The sequence below is a fragment of the Crocodylus porosus genome, unplaced genomic scaffold, assembly GCF_001723895.1.
Source record: "Crocodylus porosus isolate Cpor-Errol unplaced genomic scaffold, CroPor_comp1, whole genome shotgun sequence".
NCBI lineage: Eukaryota > Metazoa > Chordata > Crocodylia > Crocodylidae > Crocodylus > Crocodylus porosus.
The window spans coordinates 40,329,815-40,345,796 of NW_017728951.1; the positions used below are offsets into that span (position 1 = coordinate 40,329,815).

The following is a 15,982-nucleotide window of genomic DNA, read 5'->3' on the forward strand; positions in this document are numbered from 1 at the left end:
AGTAAATTGGATGCTTATCTTGCTGGGATCCTATGACCCCAGCTGACTTCCTGCCCTTTGGGCAGGGGGCTGGACTCAATGATCTCCCAAGGTCCCTTCCAGCCCTAATGTCTATGAAATTGTCTATGAAAAAGTACCAAGCTAGTGAGCCGCATGCGGGTCTTCAGCCACGGTTTGGTAACCATGGCTCTAGACTCTCATTTATAGGTGGGCATGTCTGTGAAGCTAGTGTGTAGAAGTGGTGGGGTCTTTGTCTGCTGAACCCCCTTCCCCCCGCCCCCCCCCGAACGCACACATGTTGTAGGCTATATACAGACTTCAGCATGTAGAATGAGAAAGGACAGCTTGGCTCCCATGCTAACTGCTTTCCTCCCCCACCCGTTGCAGAAGGCACTGTCAGGCTGACAGGAGGCAACACCCCCAGTGAAGGAAGGGTGGAGGTTTATTACAATGGAGACTGGGGCACTGTGTGTGATGATGGCTGGACAGACCTCAATGCCCAGGTGGTTTGCAGGCAGCTTGGCTTCAGGTACTGAAATGATGGTATTTCTACAAGGAGACTCTATTCCATGTTGTCCAGGTCTCAGCTTCATGTTTGCTTGCTGAGAAAGCTGAGCTTTGCCATCTCCAGCATGGTCTTTGTTAGAGGACCGATTATTGCAGGGATAGGCTAGTATTTTGGGTGGAGGGCCGCTTACCAAGTTTTGGCAAGCTGTTAAGGGCTGCAAGCACGGGTAGTCCCGTCCCTTGACAGGGGCCCCGCCCCCTGGCTGCAATCTTGGGACTGCAAGTCCTGCTCCTAACCTCTGACCTTTGCCTAACCTCTCCTCTCTTGCCCCTAGAAATACTTCTTTGGGGAAGAAGATTTGTCATCTTAGAATGGGGGAAAAAAAACAAATGATATATTAACCCATAGTAATATATTTTAATTAATTAAAAAAAATTGTCCTGATTAATGTGTGTTTGTGCTGTATATGTAGAAATGACTGGATAATAGCTCAAAATGCAAGCTTACTCTTGTAGAGTGTGTGGGGTGTGCAGAGGTGTCAGGGGGGTTTAGGGGGGTTGTAGGGCTGTGTGTGGGCAGAGCTGACCTGAGCAGGGTGTGGGGCCCCCCAATCCTGTGTGCCTTGGATGTGAAGAAGCTACTGCTGCCAAGTGTAAAAGCTGCTGCTGCCATTGGCAGCAGCAGCAGCAGGGGATGGGGGTAGCGAGCAGCTGGATGCAAAGCTAGCTGCAGCGGAGTGAAGTCTCCATGGCCACTCCACCCAGCTCTGTGGGGCCCCCCAAAGTGCGGTGACCAGGGCAGTCGCCCTGATTTGCCCCTCCTCCAGGACAGCTCTGTCTGTGGGTACAGGATTTGTGGGGTGTGTGATTGTGTATGGGGGAGGGTGGCTGTGGGGAGATGGAGGACAGCTGTGTGTGGGCTCCAAGTGGCTGCACCTGGAAGCACTGGCAGCAGGAGGAGGGACGACCACTTTTTCCCCATGCTGAGCAGCAATTTGTCCCATGCTGCTGCTCTTCAGTCCAGATAAGTGTGGTCAGGGCTCTGTGTACTGGTCCACACCTGTACCGTGGGGCTGGGGCAGAGGGGACTGGGAGCAAGCGGGAGTGCAGTGACAGCCAGGCAGGAGTGCAGGGCCCATGCCAGTGTCCTGGGACCAGCGCCGGCAGAGCCCAGAGCAAGGAACCAGGAGTCTCTCTTGTGTCAGTGACGGTCTGCTATCCTGGGTTAGGAAAGTTGCTTTCCACCAATAATTTGACATAATCACCTCAGACTCTTTGGCTCTATATGTTCTTCAGGATTCATGGCTGCTTTTTGATCTGGGCCTTGGGTCAGCACAAAGGGTTCTGGAGAATAGTGAAAGAGGGCTTTGATTCATATGTTTAATTCCTTCTCCTAGTGGCCCTGCTTGCCTGGCTGGTGAGGGGGATTATGCAGCTGGCCTAGGCTTTATTCTCTTGGATGATGTGGGCTGCAAAGGCACAGAGCTGTCCCTCCTGGATTGTCCTCACAGCAACTGGGGGCAACATGACTGCTCACACACTGAAGATGTAGGCATCCGCTGCTCTCCTGAGAACAACAGGATCTTGGATGGGACTTTGGGTAACTTAATCCATCTCTGCCTCTGACTGTGGAGGATGGGGGCAGTAGCTTGAATTTCCATGCCTCGTTGGGGGCCCAAGCAGGAACCTGAGCTCTTCCTGCTCTCTGGAAGTTGCACAAATAGTTTTGCTTCCAAGGAAAGCAGTTCTGTTGCCCCCTGGTTTGGGAAAGCACCTGCTAGGAAAAGTTCTAGTTGTCCTGTAGTTGGATCACTGAGCTGCTGTTTTCAGGTGCTCAACATCATGCACAACAAGAACCTTTTCTGCTTCTGCCCAGAGCATATGTCTATTAACACATGGTCAGCACTGCCACTGGTCAGTTCCCTCTTGGTGCCATGCCCCACCCATGATTCCACTACATCCTCCCCTCCCGCACCATGTTGGGCTGGCTTCCCTTTCCCTTCATGCAGTTTGGTCTGAGACTACAGTGTGTAAAAAGAAACTGCATCTCCCAAAATGAATCCTGGAGAGCTGTCAGCATGGGAGGGTGACCCTCCATCTGGAATCCCATTACTCAACACTGGGATATTTAGTCCTTGTTTCCACAGGAACATTTATTTAGCTAAATCAGTTCATCACCCTTTCACGTGCCCACCTCTGGCCACCCGCACCCCCCACTCTGCCAGCTGCATGGCTGGAGTAGAGCCAAGTGGGATAGGGTGGGGATGGATGTGAGATGCAGCCTTGGGGCTTCCCACCCTGCTCCCCTTTCCCTATATCGGCTGCATGCCCCCTGCTGGCCCAGCAGCAGTGGGGGGGCAAAATTCCACACCACTGCTGCACCCAGTGCTACCAGAGGGGTGGGGGGGGTGCCTTGCCATGACAGCACAGGGCTCCCAGGTGGAGGACAGCAGGGTGGGGAACCCTGAGCCCACAGTGGGCAGCCTGCATCCACCCCATGCACAAATTGTGGGGGGCACATTCTCCCCATGCTCTTCCCCTGCAGAGTGCACACAGCAGCAAGGAGCTTCCCCCCGTCCCATACCCCACACCCCTGGACAAGCTGCCTATGGCTCTGTCCCACTCCACACTGGCCTGGCTCTGTCCATGCCCCTAGCCCCTGCCCCACTCCCTCCCCCACTGTGGGGGTCTTGATCTGCCCCACCATCTTCCCCGCCCTCCCCCACATAGACTTACCTGCAGGGAGTTGCTCTTCACTGCTGCCAAGCTGTTTTCCCAGCCATGTGCATGTGTGCGGGTATGTATATGCATGTGGTACCCCCTGTGTCCCACTCCTGGCAGCCCCTTGCAGGCTGGAATGGTGCCAGCCTGTAAGGGAAAACCAGAGGTTTTCATTCCCTGCATGATGCTGCAAATCCAGGACAAATGCTGTCCTGGAATAATACAGACTGGGACTGGGATTTAAGGTTTCCATTGCGGGACTGTCCCCCTAGTCCACAAATGGCAGTTGGTTCTCTTTAATTGCATTGGTTTGTAGCTGAGCTTGGTGTAGTTGATACAACTTCCTTGCTTAGACATGGCCTGATTCCCCACCACTTTCCCTGCAACAGGCACTTCCTAGCCTTCTACCTGGGTTTTGCCATTTATGCAGAAGCAGCGTTCTGGTTTTTCCCAGGTTGTAGAGTTCTCTCTTCCCACTTATCTCATTATATTTCAAGGTGTGTGTGAGCTTGCGTTTACATGGCTTTGTGCTTGTCATCTTTCCTTCCCCTTAGGGCCATTTGTTTATTTCCATCTTCATTCAGCTTCTGGAATGCTTAAGGGTTTTCACTGTGTATTGAGTTAACTATGATGCACTGTGTCCAGGAGCTAGCTGGGAGGAGGTGAAGGGAGGTGGGTAGGACATTGCTGTAGAAATAAAACTGTTGTTCTTTCCTACCTCTTTGTCAGCACTGTGGGGTTTGGCCTTCTCACTCAATATATTTATCTTTGTGATGTTCACTGTGCCCATTCCCCTGCAGGGCCCCCTGTGCGGCTGGTGGATGGAGAGAGCACAAAGGAAGGGCGGGTAGAGGTGTTCCTGAATGGGCAGTGGGGCAGTGTCTGCGATGATGGCTGGACAGACAGGGATGCCACGGTGGTTTGTAGGCAGCTGGGATACAGGTAAGAGGTCAGCAGGTGTACCGTAAAGGAACTCTAGGCAGGAGTCATTTCCTTTTGACTCATCCCTTCCAGGGAAGAGATTTGTGTTTTTTTCCTTCTGTTTGAGCACTACTGTGTATAAAGGAGAAAGGGCTGCCCTATTCCCTTCTATCCTGGAGCTTTGCATCTGGGACCACTGCAGGAATGGAATAATTCATGTGGCTGGAGATAAAACATTGTCATAAGAATATAAGTTCCCATACTTTGTGTTAATAGTAGATTGGCCACCCCCCTCTCATTTCAGTGGCACAGCAAAAGCCAAGATAATGGCATATTTTGGGGAAGGGCACGGACCCATCCACTTGGACAAAGTGGAGTGCAGTGGCTCAGAGCGTGCTTTGGAGGAATGTACCAAGTCTGACAGTGGGATTCACAACTGCTTGCACAGTGAGGATGCCGGTGTGATCTGCAACTACAGGGAAGAGAAGGCCCAGGACATCAGTAATGAAGGTGCAGTGCGTGTTTCTTCTGTCCCCTGCTCTGAAGAGCCTTTTCCTTGGGTTGCAAGGGAGTTTTAAGAACTCTGGTTTGTGCTCCGTCACTCTTTCCCTAACATTTCCTTGTGGCTGAAGCTGGGCCTAGGCAGGTTGAGTTTCTTTGCAGCTAATAAGCCTCTTCCCATTGTCTTCAGTGCCTTCTCTTAGAAGTTTGGTTTGGAGCAAGCATGTTGTCCCACCAAACAGCTCTCCTGCCTCTTGCCCTGTTATGCTTCTGAGCTGCCAGGAGCTCAAGCACCAGTGTTTGTCCCTTGTTCCTTAGCGTACCTGAGAGTGACTCATAGAGGCAGTAATTATGAGCTCCTTTTGATCTGCAGAGAAGGTATATTTTTGGTCCTATCTCAGTTTTGGGATGAGAATCAAAGCAAGTGAAGCACTGCCAGTCATAATGAGGCATGTGTCATTCTGATCAGCCACAGAGGAACAAGTGCTGCATAATATGGCTTGAACAGAGCAAAGTATTTAATTGGGCCTGCCCACCTCCATCAAGATGAGGTCCCTCATGGGAGGACTGTATATTTTGTTGGCCTCACAGCAGTGAATGATGCTGTCTGATGATGATGTCTGCCTAATTGTTCTGGTTTTGCTATACAGATTCAGTGTCCCGCATGTGTGGGATGCGCTTGCTTCACCGTCGAAAAAAAAGAATCATAGGTGGAAACAAGTCGCTCAGGTATTGTCCTCTGACTGCTGGAAAAGGTACAGCCAGCATCAGCTGTCCTGCAAGCTCTGGGCAGAGGAAGTAGGTGCCAGGCCTGATCAGAATAGGATGTACCAGCCCTTTAGAGAGCCATATGTCTTCCCCGCAAATATGGGCTTGTGGTCTTTCCTTATATCTTAGGGACATCCCTAGTGAGTTCTGCTTTTTCAGTGACATGCTGTATAATCAGTGTAGCTTTGACAGCCCTGGTACTGAACTCCTCTAGCTATCCACAGGATGGGGTCATCAATTGTAAATTTACTCTATCTGCGTTATAATTTGTTGTCTTTCCATAAGCAATCGAGGCCTCTCTGTTGATTCTGTTGCGGAAGACAGGCAGTGCCAGGCATGAAGATGTTTTCAGTGACTGAGATGAAACAAAATCACTGGATTGACTCACTTTATACAGGCCCATATACTTATAATGACTTTGGGTCTCTCCTGACATGGCCCAGATTGTAAATGACGCCTGTCCCAGCCTGTAACAATATAGAATGAGGGTTATGACAGAAGTTTAAGTTGCCATCAAGATCCTATTTAGTTGGAACAAATTACACAGATCAAAATAATAATCTTCCTGGTCCCCTGAGGAAGTATTTAATACAGTGGTAGGGTGTTATCAAGTATGGGTCACTGTTATGCTAATTTCTCTTATAATCATAACTATGAGTAATTAATCCAAAGGGAAGGTTTACTAATAACATATTTTTTCTAATGCTGAGCTGGACAAAAAAGTAGATGGTTGCAAAACTATGCACGGTGTATAGAGATTCTTATGCAGGAATGAGAATATGAAGATATGCCCACCTGATAGTTGAATCTAAATCATCTGTTTAACTAGGCAGTGCCCAGATTTGCTTTTCTCCAATAAATACAGCTCAGCACACTGCCATCCACAGTCACACAATTGCCCATTTTTCTGTCCTGGGTCAGCGTGGGGAAAAAATCGTACATCTTTCCCAAATACATCTGGTGCTGGCCCCCATTGGAAACTGGTCTGGTGTGGACATTCCCTTGTTCCTGTTTAAGTGCATCTACAGGGTGACTTGTAAAGTACCAGCGATGGCCTTTCTTTCCCAGCTTTGCTCTCCTGCTTTTGCTCTCCTGTGGTGCAGTTGTTCTACTAAACTTAAACCCCTGAGGACTCCAAGATGCTTTCTCTGAATGGATTCTGCATGTTCAGTCCAACCTTGTCTGTTTAGAGTAACACTGAGGTCCAGGCTCTACCTGACTCTTAACTGCTACCCACCAAGCACTGGAGAGATGCTTGGAATTGCATTTATGGTTCCTTCTTCTTTGCATTACCTCATCTGTGTATATTCCAAAGACCCGAGGGAAAATGTGTCATAGTTTCATAGTTTGTAGGGTCAGAAGGGACCCGAGCAGATCATCAAGACCGATCCTCTGCCATGGCAGAAAGAGTACTGGGGTCAAATGACCCTGGCAAGGTGTCTATCTAGCCTCCTCTTAAAGACCCCCAGGTTAGGAGAGAGGACCATTTCCCTTGGAAGTTGGTACCAGATCCTAGCTCCCGTGTGAAGTACTGCCTCCTGATATCCAGCCTGAATCTGCTCTCTGTCAGCTTATGTCCGTTGTTTCTTCTTACTCCTAGGGGAACAGGGACTCTCCCATTGCCTGCTGGTCTCCCTTGGTCAGTTTACAGACAGCCACCAGATTCCCCTCTCAGCCTTCTCTTGTGGAGGCTGAACAGGTTCAGATTCCATAACCTGTCTCATAGGACCTACCCTGCTGCCTCCTGGTGATGTGAGTGGCCCTCCTCTGGACCCTCTCAATGTTAGCCATATCCCTCCTGAAGTGCGGCGCCCAGAACTGGACGCAGTACTCCAACTGCAACCTGACCAAGGTCATATACAGAGGGAGGATCACCTCCTTGGACCTGCTCGTGATGCATCTATGAATGCATGACAAGGTGCAGTTGGCCTTCCTGACTGCATCCCCACACTGTCAGCCCGTGTTCATCTTTGAGTCAATGATGACACCAAGATCCTTTTCTGCCTCTGCACTGACGAGAAGAGAGTTCCCCAGCCTGTAGGTATGCTGCTGGTTTTTCCTCCCCAGCTGCAGCACCTTGCACTTGTCAGTGTTAAAACCTATCCTGTTCTCATCCGCCCACCTCTGTAACCTGTACAGATCTGATTGCAGCTTGTCACTCCCCTCTACCGTGCCCACCTCCCCCCACATCTTAGTGTCATCTGCGAATTTGAACAAGGTGCTATTCACTTCCTCGTCCAAGTCACTGATGAAGATGTTGAACAACGCAGGCCTGAGGACTGAGCCCTGGAGGACCCAAGTGCCCACATCCCTCCAGGTCGAAAATGACTCGTCCACCTCCACTCTCTGGGTGCAGTCCTCCAGCCAACTGGCGACCTATCTGACAGTGTAGGGATCGACACCACAGTTGCCTAATTTTTTAATGAGAATGGGGTGAGAGACAATGTTGAAGGCTTTTCTAAAGTCCAGAAAAACTACATCCACCAGGACACCTGTGTCCAAGAATTTAGTGACCTGGTCATAGTAGCCCACCAGGTTGGTCTGACACGACCTGCCTCTAATGAACCCGTGTTGGTTGCCCCTAAGCATAACTCCCCTGCTTGCCCCTCGCAGATGTGCTCCTGAATAATTTTCTCGAAGAGTTTCCCCAGGATCGAGGTAAGACTAACTCGAGTTTCCTGGGTCCTCCCTCCTCCCTTTTTTGAAAACGGGAACCACACTGGCAGATTTCCAGTCCTCTGGCACCTCACTAGAGCATTACTAGTGCTCGTAAAGCTGTGCCAGGGGTCCTGTAATGACCTCTGCTAATTCCCTCAGCTCTCTGGGGTGGAGATCACCAGGACCTGCTGATTTGGATGCATCCAGTCCCACCAGGAGGTCTCTGACTAGGTCCACTCTGACCCTGGGCCTGGCTGCACCTCCCCTGGAACTGGGGGGGATGACTTGGTCCCTGCTCAGAAAAATGGAGGCAAAGAAGTTGTAAAACAAGTTAGCTTTGACGTCTGGTGCGACCACCAGACTTCCTAGCGTGTCCTGCAGAAGCCCCACATTACCCGGAACCTTCTTTTTACTCCCTATGGATTTAAAAAAAGGATTTATTGTTATCCTTGATCCAGATAGCTAGTGCCAGTTCCATCTCTGTCTTGGCCTTCCTAACCACCCCCCTACAGCCCCGAGCAACCCAAGTATAGTTCTCCCTGGTGATGGCCCCTCCCTTCCATTGGGTGTACACCTCCTTTTAAGCCTTGAGACATTCCTGAATGCTTTTTGTTAGCCATGGGGGCTTTTGAGCACTCTTGTTCCCTTTGACCCTTGCTGGGATTGCCACCCTTTGAGGTTGGAGTTTCGTCTTCTTAAGGAACAAAGTGTCATCATCACTTCCCCTCATCCCCCAAAACACACACCTAGTTACCTGCCCCATTCTATTCCAGGTTGATTGCTGGTTTCTTATTTCAGAGGCAATGCAAGGAACTCACGTTTCCCTTCTTGCCTTCCCCAGAGACATGGCTGGCAATACTGAGGGTCTCAGAAGAGACTGCTGGGGCCTCATTTTTGTTTTACTCCTTAAACCCTTTTCTGCATTACCGAGGTCTTTTAGCAGGGCTGTCTTAGATAAAGATGTGAAAGGATCGCATGCTGTGCTGTAGTTGGGCCAGCAGAAAATGGCGTCTGCCAGTCTTACCATTGCCATTCAGGGGAGTTGGTGTAACTCTAGTGTCAGAAAAACTTCTGCCAGCAGACCTGCATCTACTCCTGGGAGTCTGTCTACCAACCTGCTGCCAGCAGTCTCCAAAGTGAAGACATAGGGATACTTAGGTTATGTCCAGTGGCAATTCCTGAAGTTGACCTTTGGGAGAAGGACTGCTTGATTGGAGAATGAGAGGAGAGAGGGGGCAGATCAGGGAGACTGGAAAGGAAAGCACTGCCCCTTGTGTATACATTTGTGTATGCCCCTAACAACCTCTCTTTCTTCTTCAGGGGAGGTTGGCCATGGCAAGCATCGCTGAGGCTGAAGGGGTTTCACAGAGATGTACGTCTGCTGTGTGGAGCGACACTAATCAGCAGCTGCTGGGTGGTGACTGCAGCACACTGCTTCAAAAGGTTGGTGGGGGGAGTTGTGGGACCTCCAATGCTTATTAAGGAACATTCAACCACTTGCCCTCCTCAGTCGGAACCCACCACAAGATCTCTGTCCTCTGAACACCTGAAAGAGCCATTAGCTCTTGATAATCCCAGCAGTGTTGAGACAAGCTCTGACACAAGGGTTGCTTTTTATGATGCAGGGTGTCTTTGGTGGGTGCATGGGGATAAGTGCATGTAACCCTGCCGGTGATGCTACCCACAGCCATGTCCAACTTTTCAGGATCCTGGGGTGCCAATAGGTCTTGGTGAACTCCCACTCCATCTACAGGCTGGGAGCCACCACTCAGCGGAGTGCTCTCCTCTGGTTCTCCCCACACCAGACCATACACGAAATGACTGTTTACAATAATTCATTATATACAATAGTAACTGAGAAATTAACAGATTGAACATCTCACAAGTAACAAACATTGTATTTTCAATGAGCTTGATAATACTCTATACCAGCAAATAGAAGCAAATACTTATCATATAGCAAAAGCAATTATGTTCTCAAATTTAGCACTCAGGCAACTTATAACAGGTATATACACCTAATCAGCCAGATCCCCACAAAATCACTCTACCCGGAGCAAAGCAATCAACTGTGAGATGGTTGCAGTTGAGCATCTGTAGAGCTGTGCTCACTCTGTTTCAGAAAAGGTGTAGCAATGCTGTCATCTGGACAGAAGACAGAGTTCTCTGTCAGGACCTTGAGTGCAACTGCTCCCGAGGGTGGGGATTCTTCCCTTTTCCAGTCTTTCCTTGCAAACAATCACAGTTTCACTAAGGCAGCTCCCTTGTGTTTGTCACCTGGAGTGCCCCTTCTCAGACGTACTTTATTGAGCTCGCTGCTGGAGCTCCCACAAAGCCAAGATTCCCTGCTGCTTTCTTCAGGTCTCCCAGAGAACCTTCTGTGGCAACTGGTTTCCCTGATTTCCTTCCAGTGAATCCCTGCACGCAGGGAACTAAAGAGTGGGGAGAGGAACTGGTTTGCATAAACCCTGCTCCTTTTAGCAAAGGATACCAGGTGATCCTGGGTACTCAGTAGCTTATGGCTCCTCTGCCCTTAGTAGCAGCTCACTCAGCAACAATTTTTCTGCCAGTACTCCTCTCAGAAGCAATTGTACTGGTAGCACCTCCATTCAGAAGCAGACCTTTTACCGACAGCCCTCAGCTACTCTCTTTCCCAGACCTCCCTCCCCTGCCCTCCCCCTGCTTCTCGCTCAGGAGTTGCAGCTGTCTAATCCCCCATGCATGCATTCAGCAGCCTTCAGCCCCAAGCTTCAGCTGGTTATCTCCCTACTATATCTGTGTGTACAGTCTGCTTCAAATCCACATCCTAATGGTGCAAACACCCTGATTGGGCTTGCATAAGCCAATGTATCTTTGCTTTATCTCTCAGTGTCTGAAGTGTTACAGCTTTGAATAAGTATGCATTTTACTGTCCTGTCAGTGGTTTGAGGAACAGCAAACTGAGGAGATTGAGCCTAAAATGGTTGTGAGCAATGTATTACAGCTAATTCTATAGAGGGGAGCCAGGAAGCCCATTTGTATGTGCCAGTCAGCAAATGTGTCTTTACCTGCTTAAACTGCCTTTTTTGTTGTTTTTATTTTGGGGGGATTAAGAAGAGCTGGCTCTGACAGCCAAAGCCATTGCCTGGCACACCAGTGGGCACCACAGGAGTAATAAGATCTTTGCCAGTACAGTGTCTCTCTACCCAGTAGCAAGGCACTTGTGTCCAGGCAATAGAAGTATGACTTCATTTTGGGTGGCTCTATGTCTGTTGGACAGGTTTGGCATTGATGTGCGCCGTTACTTGCTGCGAGTGGGTGATTACCATACTGGTGTGAAGGATGAGTTTGAGAGAGAGCTGCCTGTGGAGAGGATCATCCTTCACAGGACCTACCAGTCCAGCAGCAATGACAATGACATTGCCCTGGTCAGGATGAAGGGCAGGGATGGCCATTGCGTATCCTTCAATCGCCACGTTGTGCCTGTTTGCCTCCCTGACAGGAAGGAGAAGTCTGCCATTAACCACCAGGTCTGCATCATCTCAGGATGGGGAGACACAGGTGAGTAAGGGGCTAGATGGTCACAAGCTTTGAGGGGCCAAAAATGCAAATGCTGGAATAATCCCAGGAGACGGGGTACTGGTGGAGAGGAAAGAACCCAAAAAAGACGATGGGCAGAGGAACAGACTGAATTCCATGGGGCTGAATTAAAACCTTAGTATAGACAAGATGATGGGAGCACCCCAGTCATCACACACAGCACCTGGGATCAGTAGTCTGCACTGGTTCTGATTTATGTCTAGGTGCAAGTCAGGGCCACCTCCCTAACTGTCTTATTCTCTTCCTAACCTAAATGCACAGGAGAAGGGAAGCAGGGACAAAGGTGCCTTTGCGCCATGGGGTGTTTCCTTTTTTCTGCTGCTCTCTCAGGGTCTGTGTGGTTCATGGTGCAAGTCAAAGCAAATGGAGTGTCCTTGGAGCTGTGGGAAGGGGAAAATGCTGCCAAATGTGGTCATCCCAGTGTGCCCACATAGCCAGTATTTAGATGGAAAGCCAGGTACAAGGCTTGTACTCATAACAGGCTGGTAGACCCCCTACGTTACTCCTGTGTGCATTTTCACACCTTCCTCCCTCTTTAGGCTACTGGAGTGATAGAAATGGTTGATGGGAATAAAGAATCAATCCCAGAGTGTTTTATTCGTAAAGTCCCTTGCTCCTGGGTGAATACTAATCTTTCTCCCTATGCACTAGATAGCTTTTCACACAAGCTGGGTCACTCTTGCTTCATCTGTCTGGTGCAGCCCAGTGCTACGTGATGTTGCAGGCTTCCTCTGTGCTGTATGATGTGTAAATGCACCCCAAGGTCACTGTAGAACTTAAGTCCTTTGAGAAGTTTAGTCGATGGTGTCAAGCCCTGTGACCAACTGTCCTGTCTTCCCCAGCTGTAGTGTAGGGCCTGGCTGGGGGAAACTTAGCTGAAACTGTTCTTGCTGGAGCTGATCTGTGCAGACAGCAGTCGGTCTGTTGGTTTTGAAGACTCTTTTCCTTCCCAGATGTCTCTCTGGCTGTTGCCCAAATGTTTAACTGCAATTATACATTTGCCTTTGGAGGGTGGTGAATGATTTAGCTACTGAACTTCCACTGGATTTAATGGGATTTGTGGAAACAACAACTCCTTCGTTTGAAAAGAAGCAGTCCTATTGAGAGATCATCTCTGTAGGACGTTTCACTCTGGAGCACCTTATCTATCTTGGCATTCAACAGCTGCAGTGAGGTAACTGATCTTTTCCCCTCCAGAGTCCCTTGTACTCAGCTAAAAGGAGCCTACACAGGAGAAAAAAATCAAAGTGCTGCTTGATGGCATCTTTCTGATATATATTGTAAAGGAGGCTTGAAATGAATGTTTCTTTCTCTAACTTTCTTCAGTAGGAAAGAGCTCCTAAAAGTGGGGGTGGTGTCTTTTCTTCCATGGACTGAGTCTAAGATTAAGTTATTAGAAGGAAAAGAAATTATTAGACTGTTTACAGCTTTGTTTTCATTACCATAATATCTGTGTAGTTCAGACTGTTGGAGAGAAAAGCCCTTTCTGTGAAAGATTCTACAGAAATCCCGTTTCAACTGACAGAGCTCTCTAGCAAAAACATGGGAAATAAAGAATAGGTCTCCCTGCATTTTCTAAAATGGAGGGAAAAAATAAGTGGGGGGGGGGCAGGAACCCCCCCATGAGTCTTATGAGGATTAGTTATTTCCTACCTGTGTCTCGAAGTATTCTGTCACTTTAAAGCAATGATTTTCAACCAGGGTGCTGGTGCGACTCTTTTGAGGTTAGATGTGCAAACACCTACACATGATTTACAAGATAAACCCATAAATTCCTATCAGGAATCTGTAGTGTCAAGAGCTTTCTAACCTGGGGTGTTCTGAGGTCTGTACAACAGAAGAATTGCTCTATTATTTTCCCATAGTCAAAAAACAGTGAATCTGCGAGCTAGCATTTTCCAAGGCCTTGAGTCTAAAAAGGTTGAGAATCACTGTTTTAATATCTTGATCATTTAGCTCCCATTGCAAAGCATCAGTTTTTCTAAATGTAGTTGTAGTTATCCAGGGCTGATGGCCCTGCAGGCATTTAGCTTCAGTTTCTGTTTTAGCTCTAGAAAGAATACACTTGCACACAGAGTTTTTAAAAACATCATTCCCAGCTATTGAATATTTTCATTTGTGACCTCCGGGGCTTGTAAACTTTCCATTCACATTCAGGATCATCACAGCCTTTCTTTTGGTGCCACTTCCGGGGATGACTCGAAGACTGGGCTTGAATCAGCAGCCCAGTCAGCTAATCATGCCTTTAATTCTCTCCAGTTGAGTCTAATAACCCCAAATATGTGTAAAGATAGGTTTGCAGAGTGGAGCATTGCCCCACCCATTCTACAAGGCTTCTGATCACAGGCCTCAAAGGACCAATGGCTTAGGATTCAGCTATCCTCCCCATTCCAAACATCACTTGCTGCCCAGCACCATCTTCCTCTCCCCTAGTGACCGTGTCAGGTACTGCCTTGGCCTTAATCTGCCTTCCTTGCACACGGGATGGTTTTGCAAGGTATCCCTCCTGGTCATAAAGGCTCACTATCCATTACAGGGGTGTAGGCCAATCCTTCTGTTCCACTTTTTCTATCTTGCTGTGTAATCCTTTATCATGGATTTTGTTTTCCATTTCTTTTGTTGTTGGTTTGCTCTGAAAAGATAAGTGAGTCCAAATTCTTTGAGCAGCCTTGGGGATGGGATGGGAGAACTTGGCCTGATTACCAACAGCAATGCCGTTCTCCCTGATTAGAAATATATGCCCCAGATACCTTCCTGCTGCACAGACTGCCAGTTAGTTCACCCACAGGAGATTGGGGCTAGCTTTATCTAAAGCAGAGGTGGACTCATGAGCCAGCCCACCAATTGATTGTATCTGGCTCAGGGCTGCCCCCATGGCACCATACATGTGTTTAAGCCCCACCCGCTTCTTCCTGGGCAGCATACGCCACACTCCCACGCATACCTGCTTCATGTCTGGTGGCGATGCAAAGGGGGTGCATGGGGGTGCCCGTGCACCCCCTTGAGAGCACTGGTGCATCCCCTCACAGCCAGCGTTCCCCGCTTAGGCAACAGGCAGGGGGAGCAGGCAGGAATGCTGGTGCCTCCCCCGAAAGCACCGGCCAGAGTGGGGGTGCCAGGAGAAGTGCTGCTGGCCCTTCCAAGTGTCCCGCAGTCACTGACTGGCCTCTGGGGCGGCAAGTGACCCAGGATGCACTAGTCACCCATGCTCAGGTCCAGTAACGACACTGCCCCAGCCTGGAATGATGAGCAGCCACCTGTGGGCAGCCGAGTGGGTGGAAGGGAGCTGGGAGCCGGAGCTGAAGCCCTGCAAGCTGGGACAGGAACTGCCCAGCTGCAGCTTCCCCCCTCCCTGGCTGGGCGTGTGGTGCCTGGCCTGCGTTCCTATAGTCACTGCCACTTGCTAGCACTACCTGCTTCCCCCACTCCCAGCCAGCTCTCAGGACCTAACGTCCTAGCAATCCTAAATACACCCACCCCCCTCATACACACAACCTGCCACACCCACCCACAGGAGCAGCTCTGGGTCAAGAGTGGGGAAGTACAGACCACACCAGCACCTGCACCACCTAGGCAAGCTTTGCTGCATGCACCACCTACCCTCTTCCCCCTCCCCCACTCTGGCTGTTTCCCCCCATGCACACACCCATCCCCACCTCCCACAATATACAAGAGTTAGACTATTATGCAATCATCTCTATATACACTACTCAAAAACCATAAATCAGGACAAAAATATTTCTTTAAAATGACTCTCAGCCAGCAGTGGCTGCAGCGGGAGTACTGCGCTTCTAATACCCTTGTTTTAGTGACAACTGTGTCACAGGTTTAGCCTGGCTGTGAGAAGCCTTTTTACCTTTCGTTTAGCTCTCTGAACAGCAAACTGTGGGCTCTGTCTAAAGTGCTGGGCCTGGCCTGACCTGGCACAGGGCTCCAGTACATTTTCTGGTATGTAGCTATGGACAGTATATCTTAAGCTCTAGTAAAAGCCAAATAATATAGCACACATAGCATCTGCTCTGAGCAAGAGATTCATGGGAATAGAAGCAAGTCTGACTGTGGCTGTGCCATACTCAAATATTATATTTAGTGCCTGTGGAATGCTTTCCAAACCTGATCTGAGGACTAACTGTTTTACCAGCAGTAATGGATTTAACCTGTAAGTTGTCCTTATGAGGAACATATTGCCCCCATTTTACAGATAGGGGAGCTGAGGCACAGAACAGCAAAGTGACTTGCTCAAGTTCTAAGAGCCAGGAATAGCATTTGGGTCTCCCACCTCTTCAGCCTTCTTATAGTTTCATAGTAGCTAGAGTCGGAAGGGACC

The 15,982-nt window shown here is 49.2% G+C and overlaps 1 protein-coding gene across 1 annotated transcript in view; it reads left to right on the forward strand.

Moving 5' to 3' along the window:
- Positions 1 to 153: 153 nt before the first annotated feature.
- The window catches only part of LOC109323864 (neurotrypsin-like), a 19,686-nt gene continuing 3,857 nt past the window's right edge, over positions 154 to 15,982 (forward strand). The window contains exons 1-8 of the mRNA XM_019555532.1: positions 154 to 177; positions 330 to 529; positions 1,905 to 2,107; positions 4,029 to 4,170; positions 4,454 to 4,659; positions 5,301 to 5,379; positions 9,397 to 9,519; positions 11,336 to 11,616. Of these exons, the coding sequence (XP_019411077.1) occupies positions 154 to 177; positions 330 to 529; positions 1,905 to 2,107; positions 4,029 to 4,170; positions 4,454 to 4,659; positions 5,301 to 5,379; positions 9,397 to 9,519; positions 11,336 to 11,616 (1,258 nt within the window). The remainder of the gene's footprint in view (positions 178 to 329; positions 530 to 1,904; positions 2,108 to 4,028; positions 4,171 to 4,453; positions 4,660 to 5,300; positions 5,380 to 9,396; positions 9,520 to 11,335; positions 11,617 to 15,982) is intronic.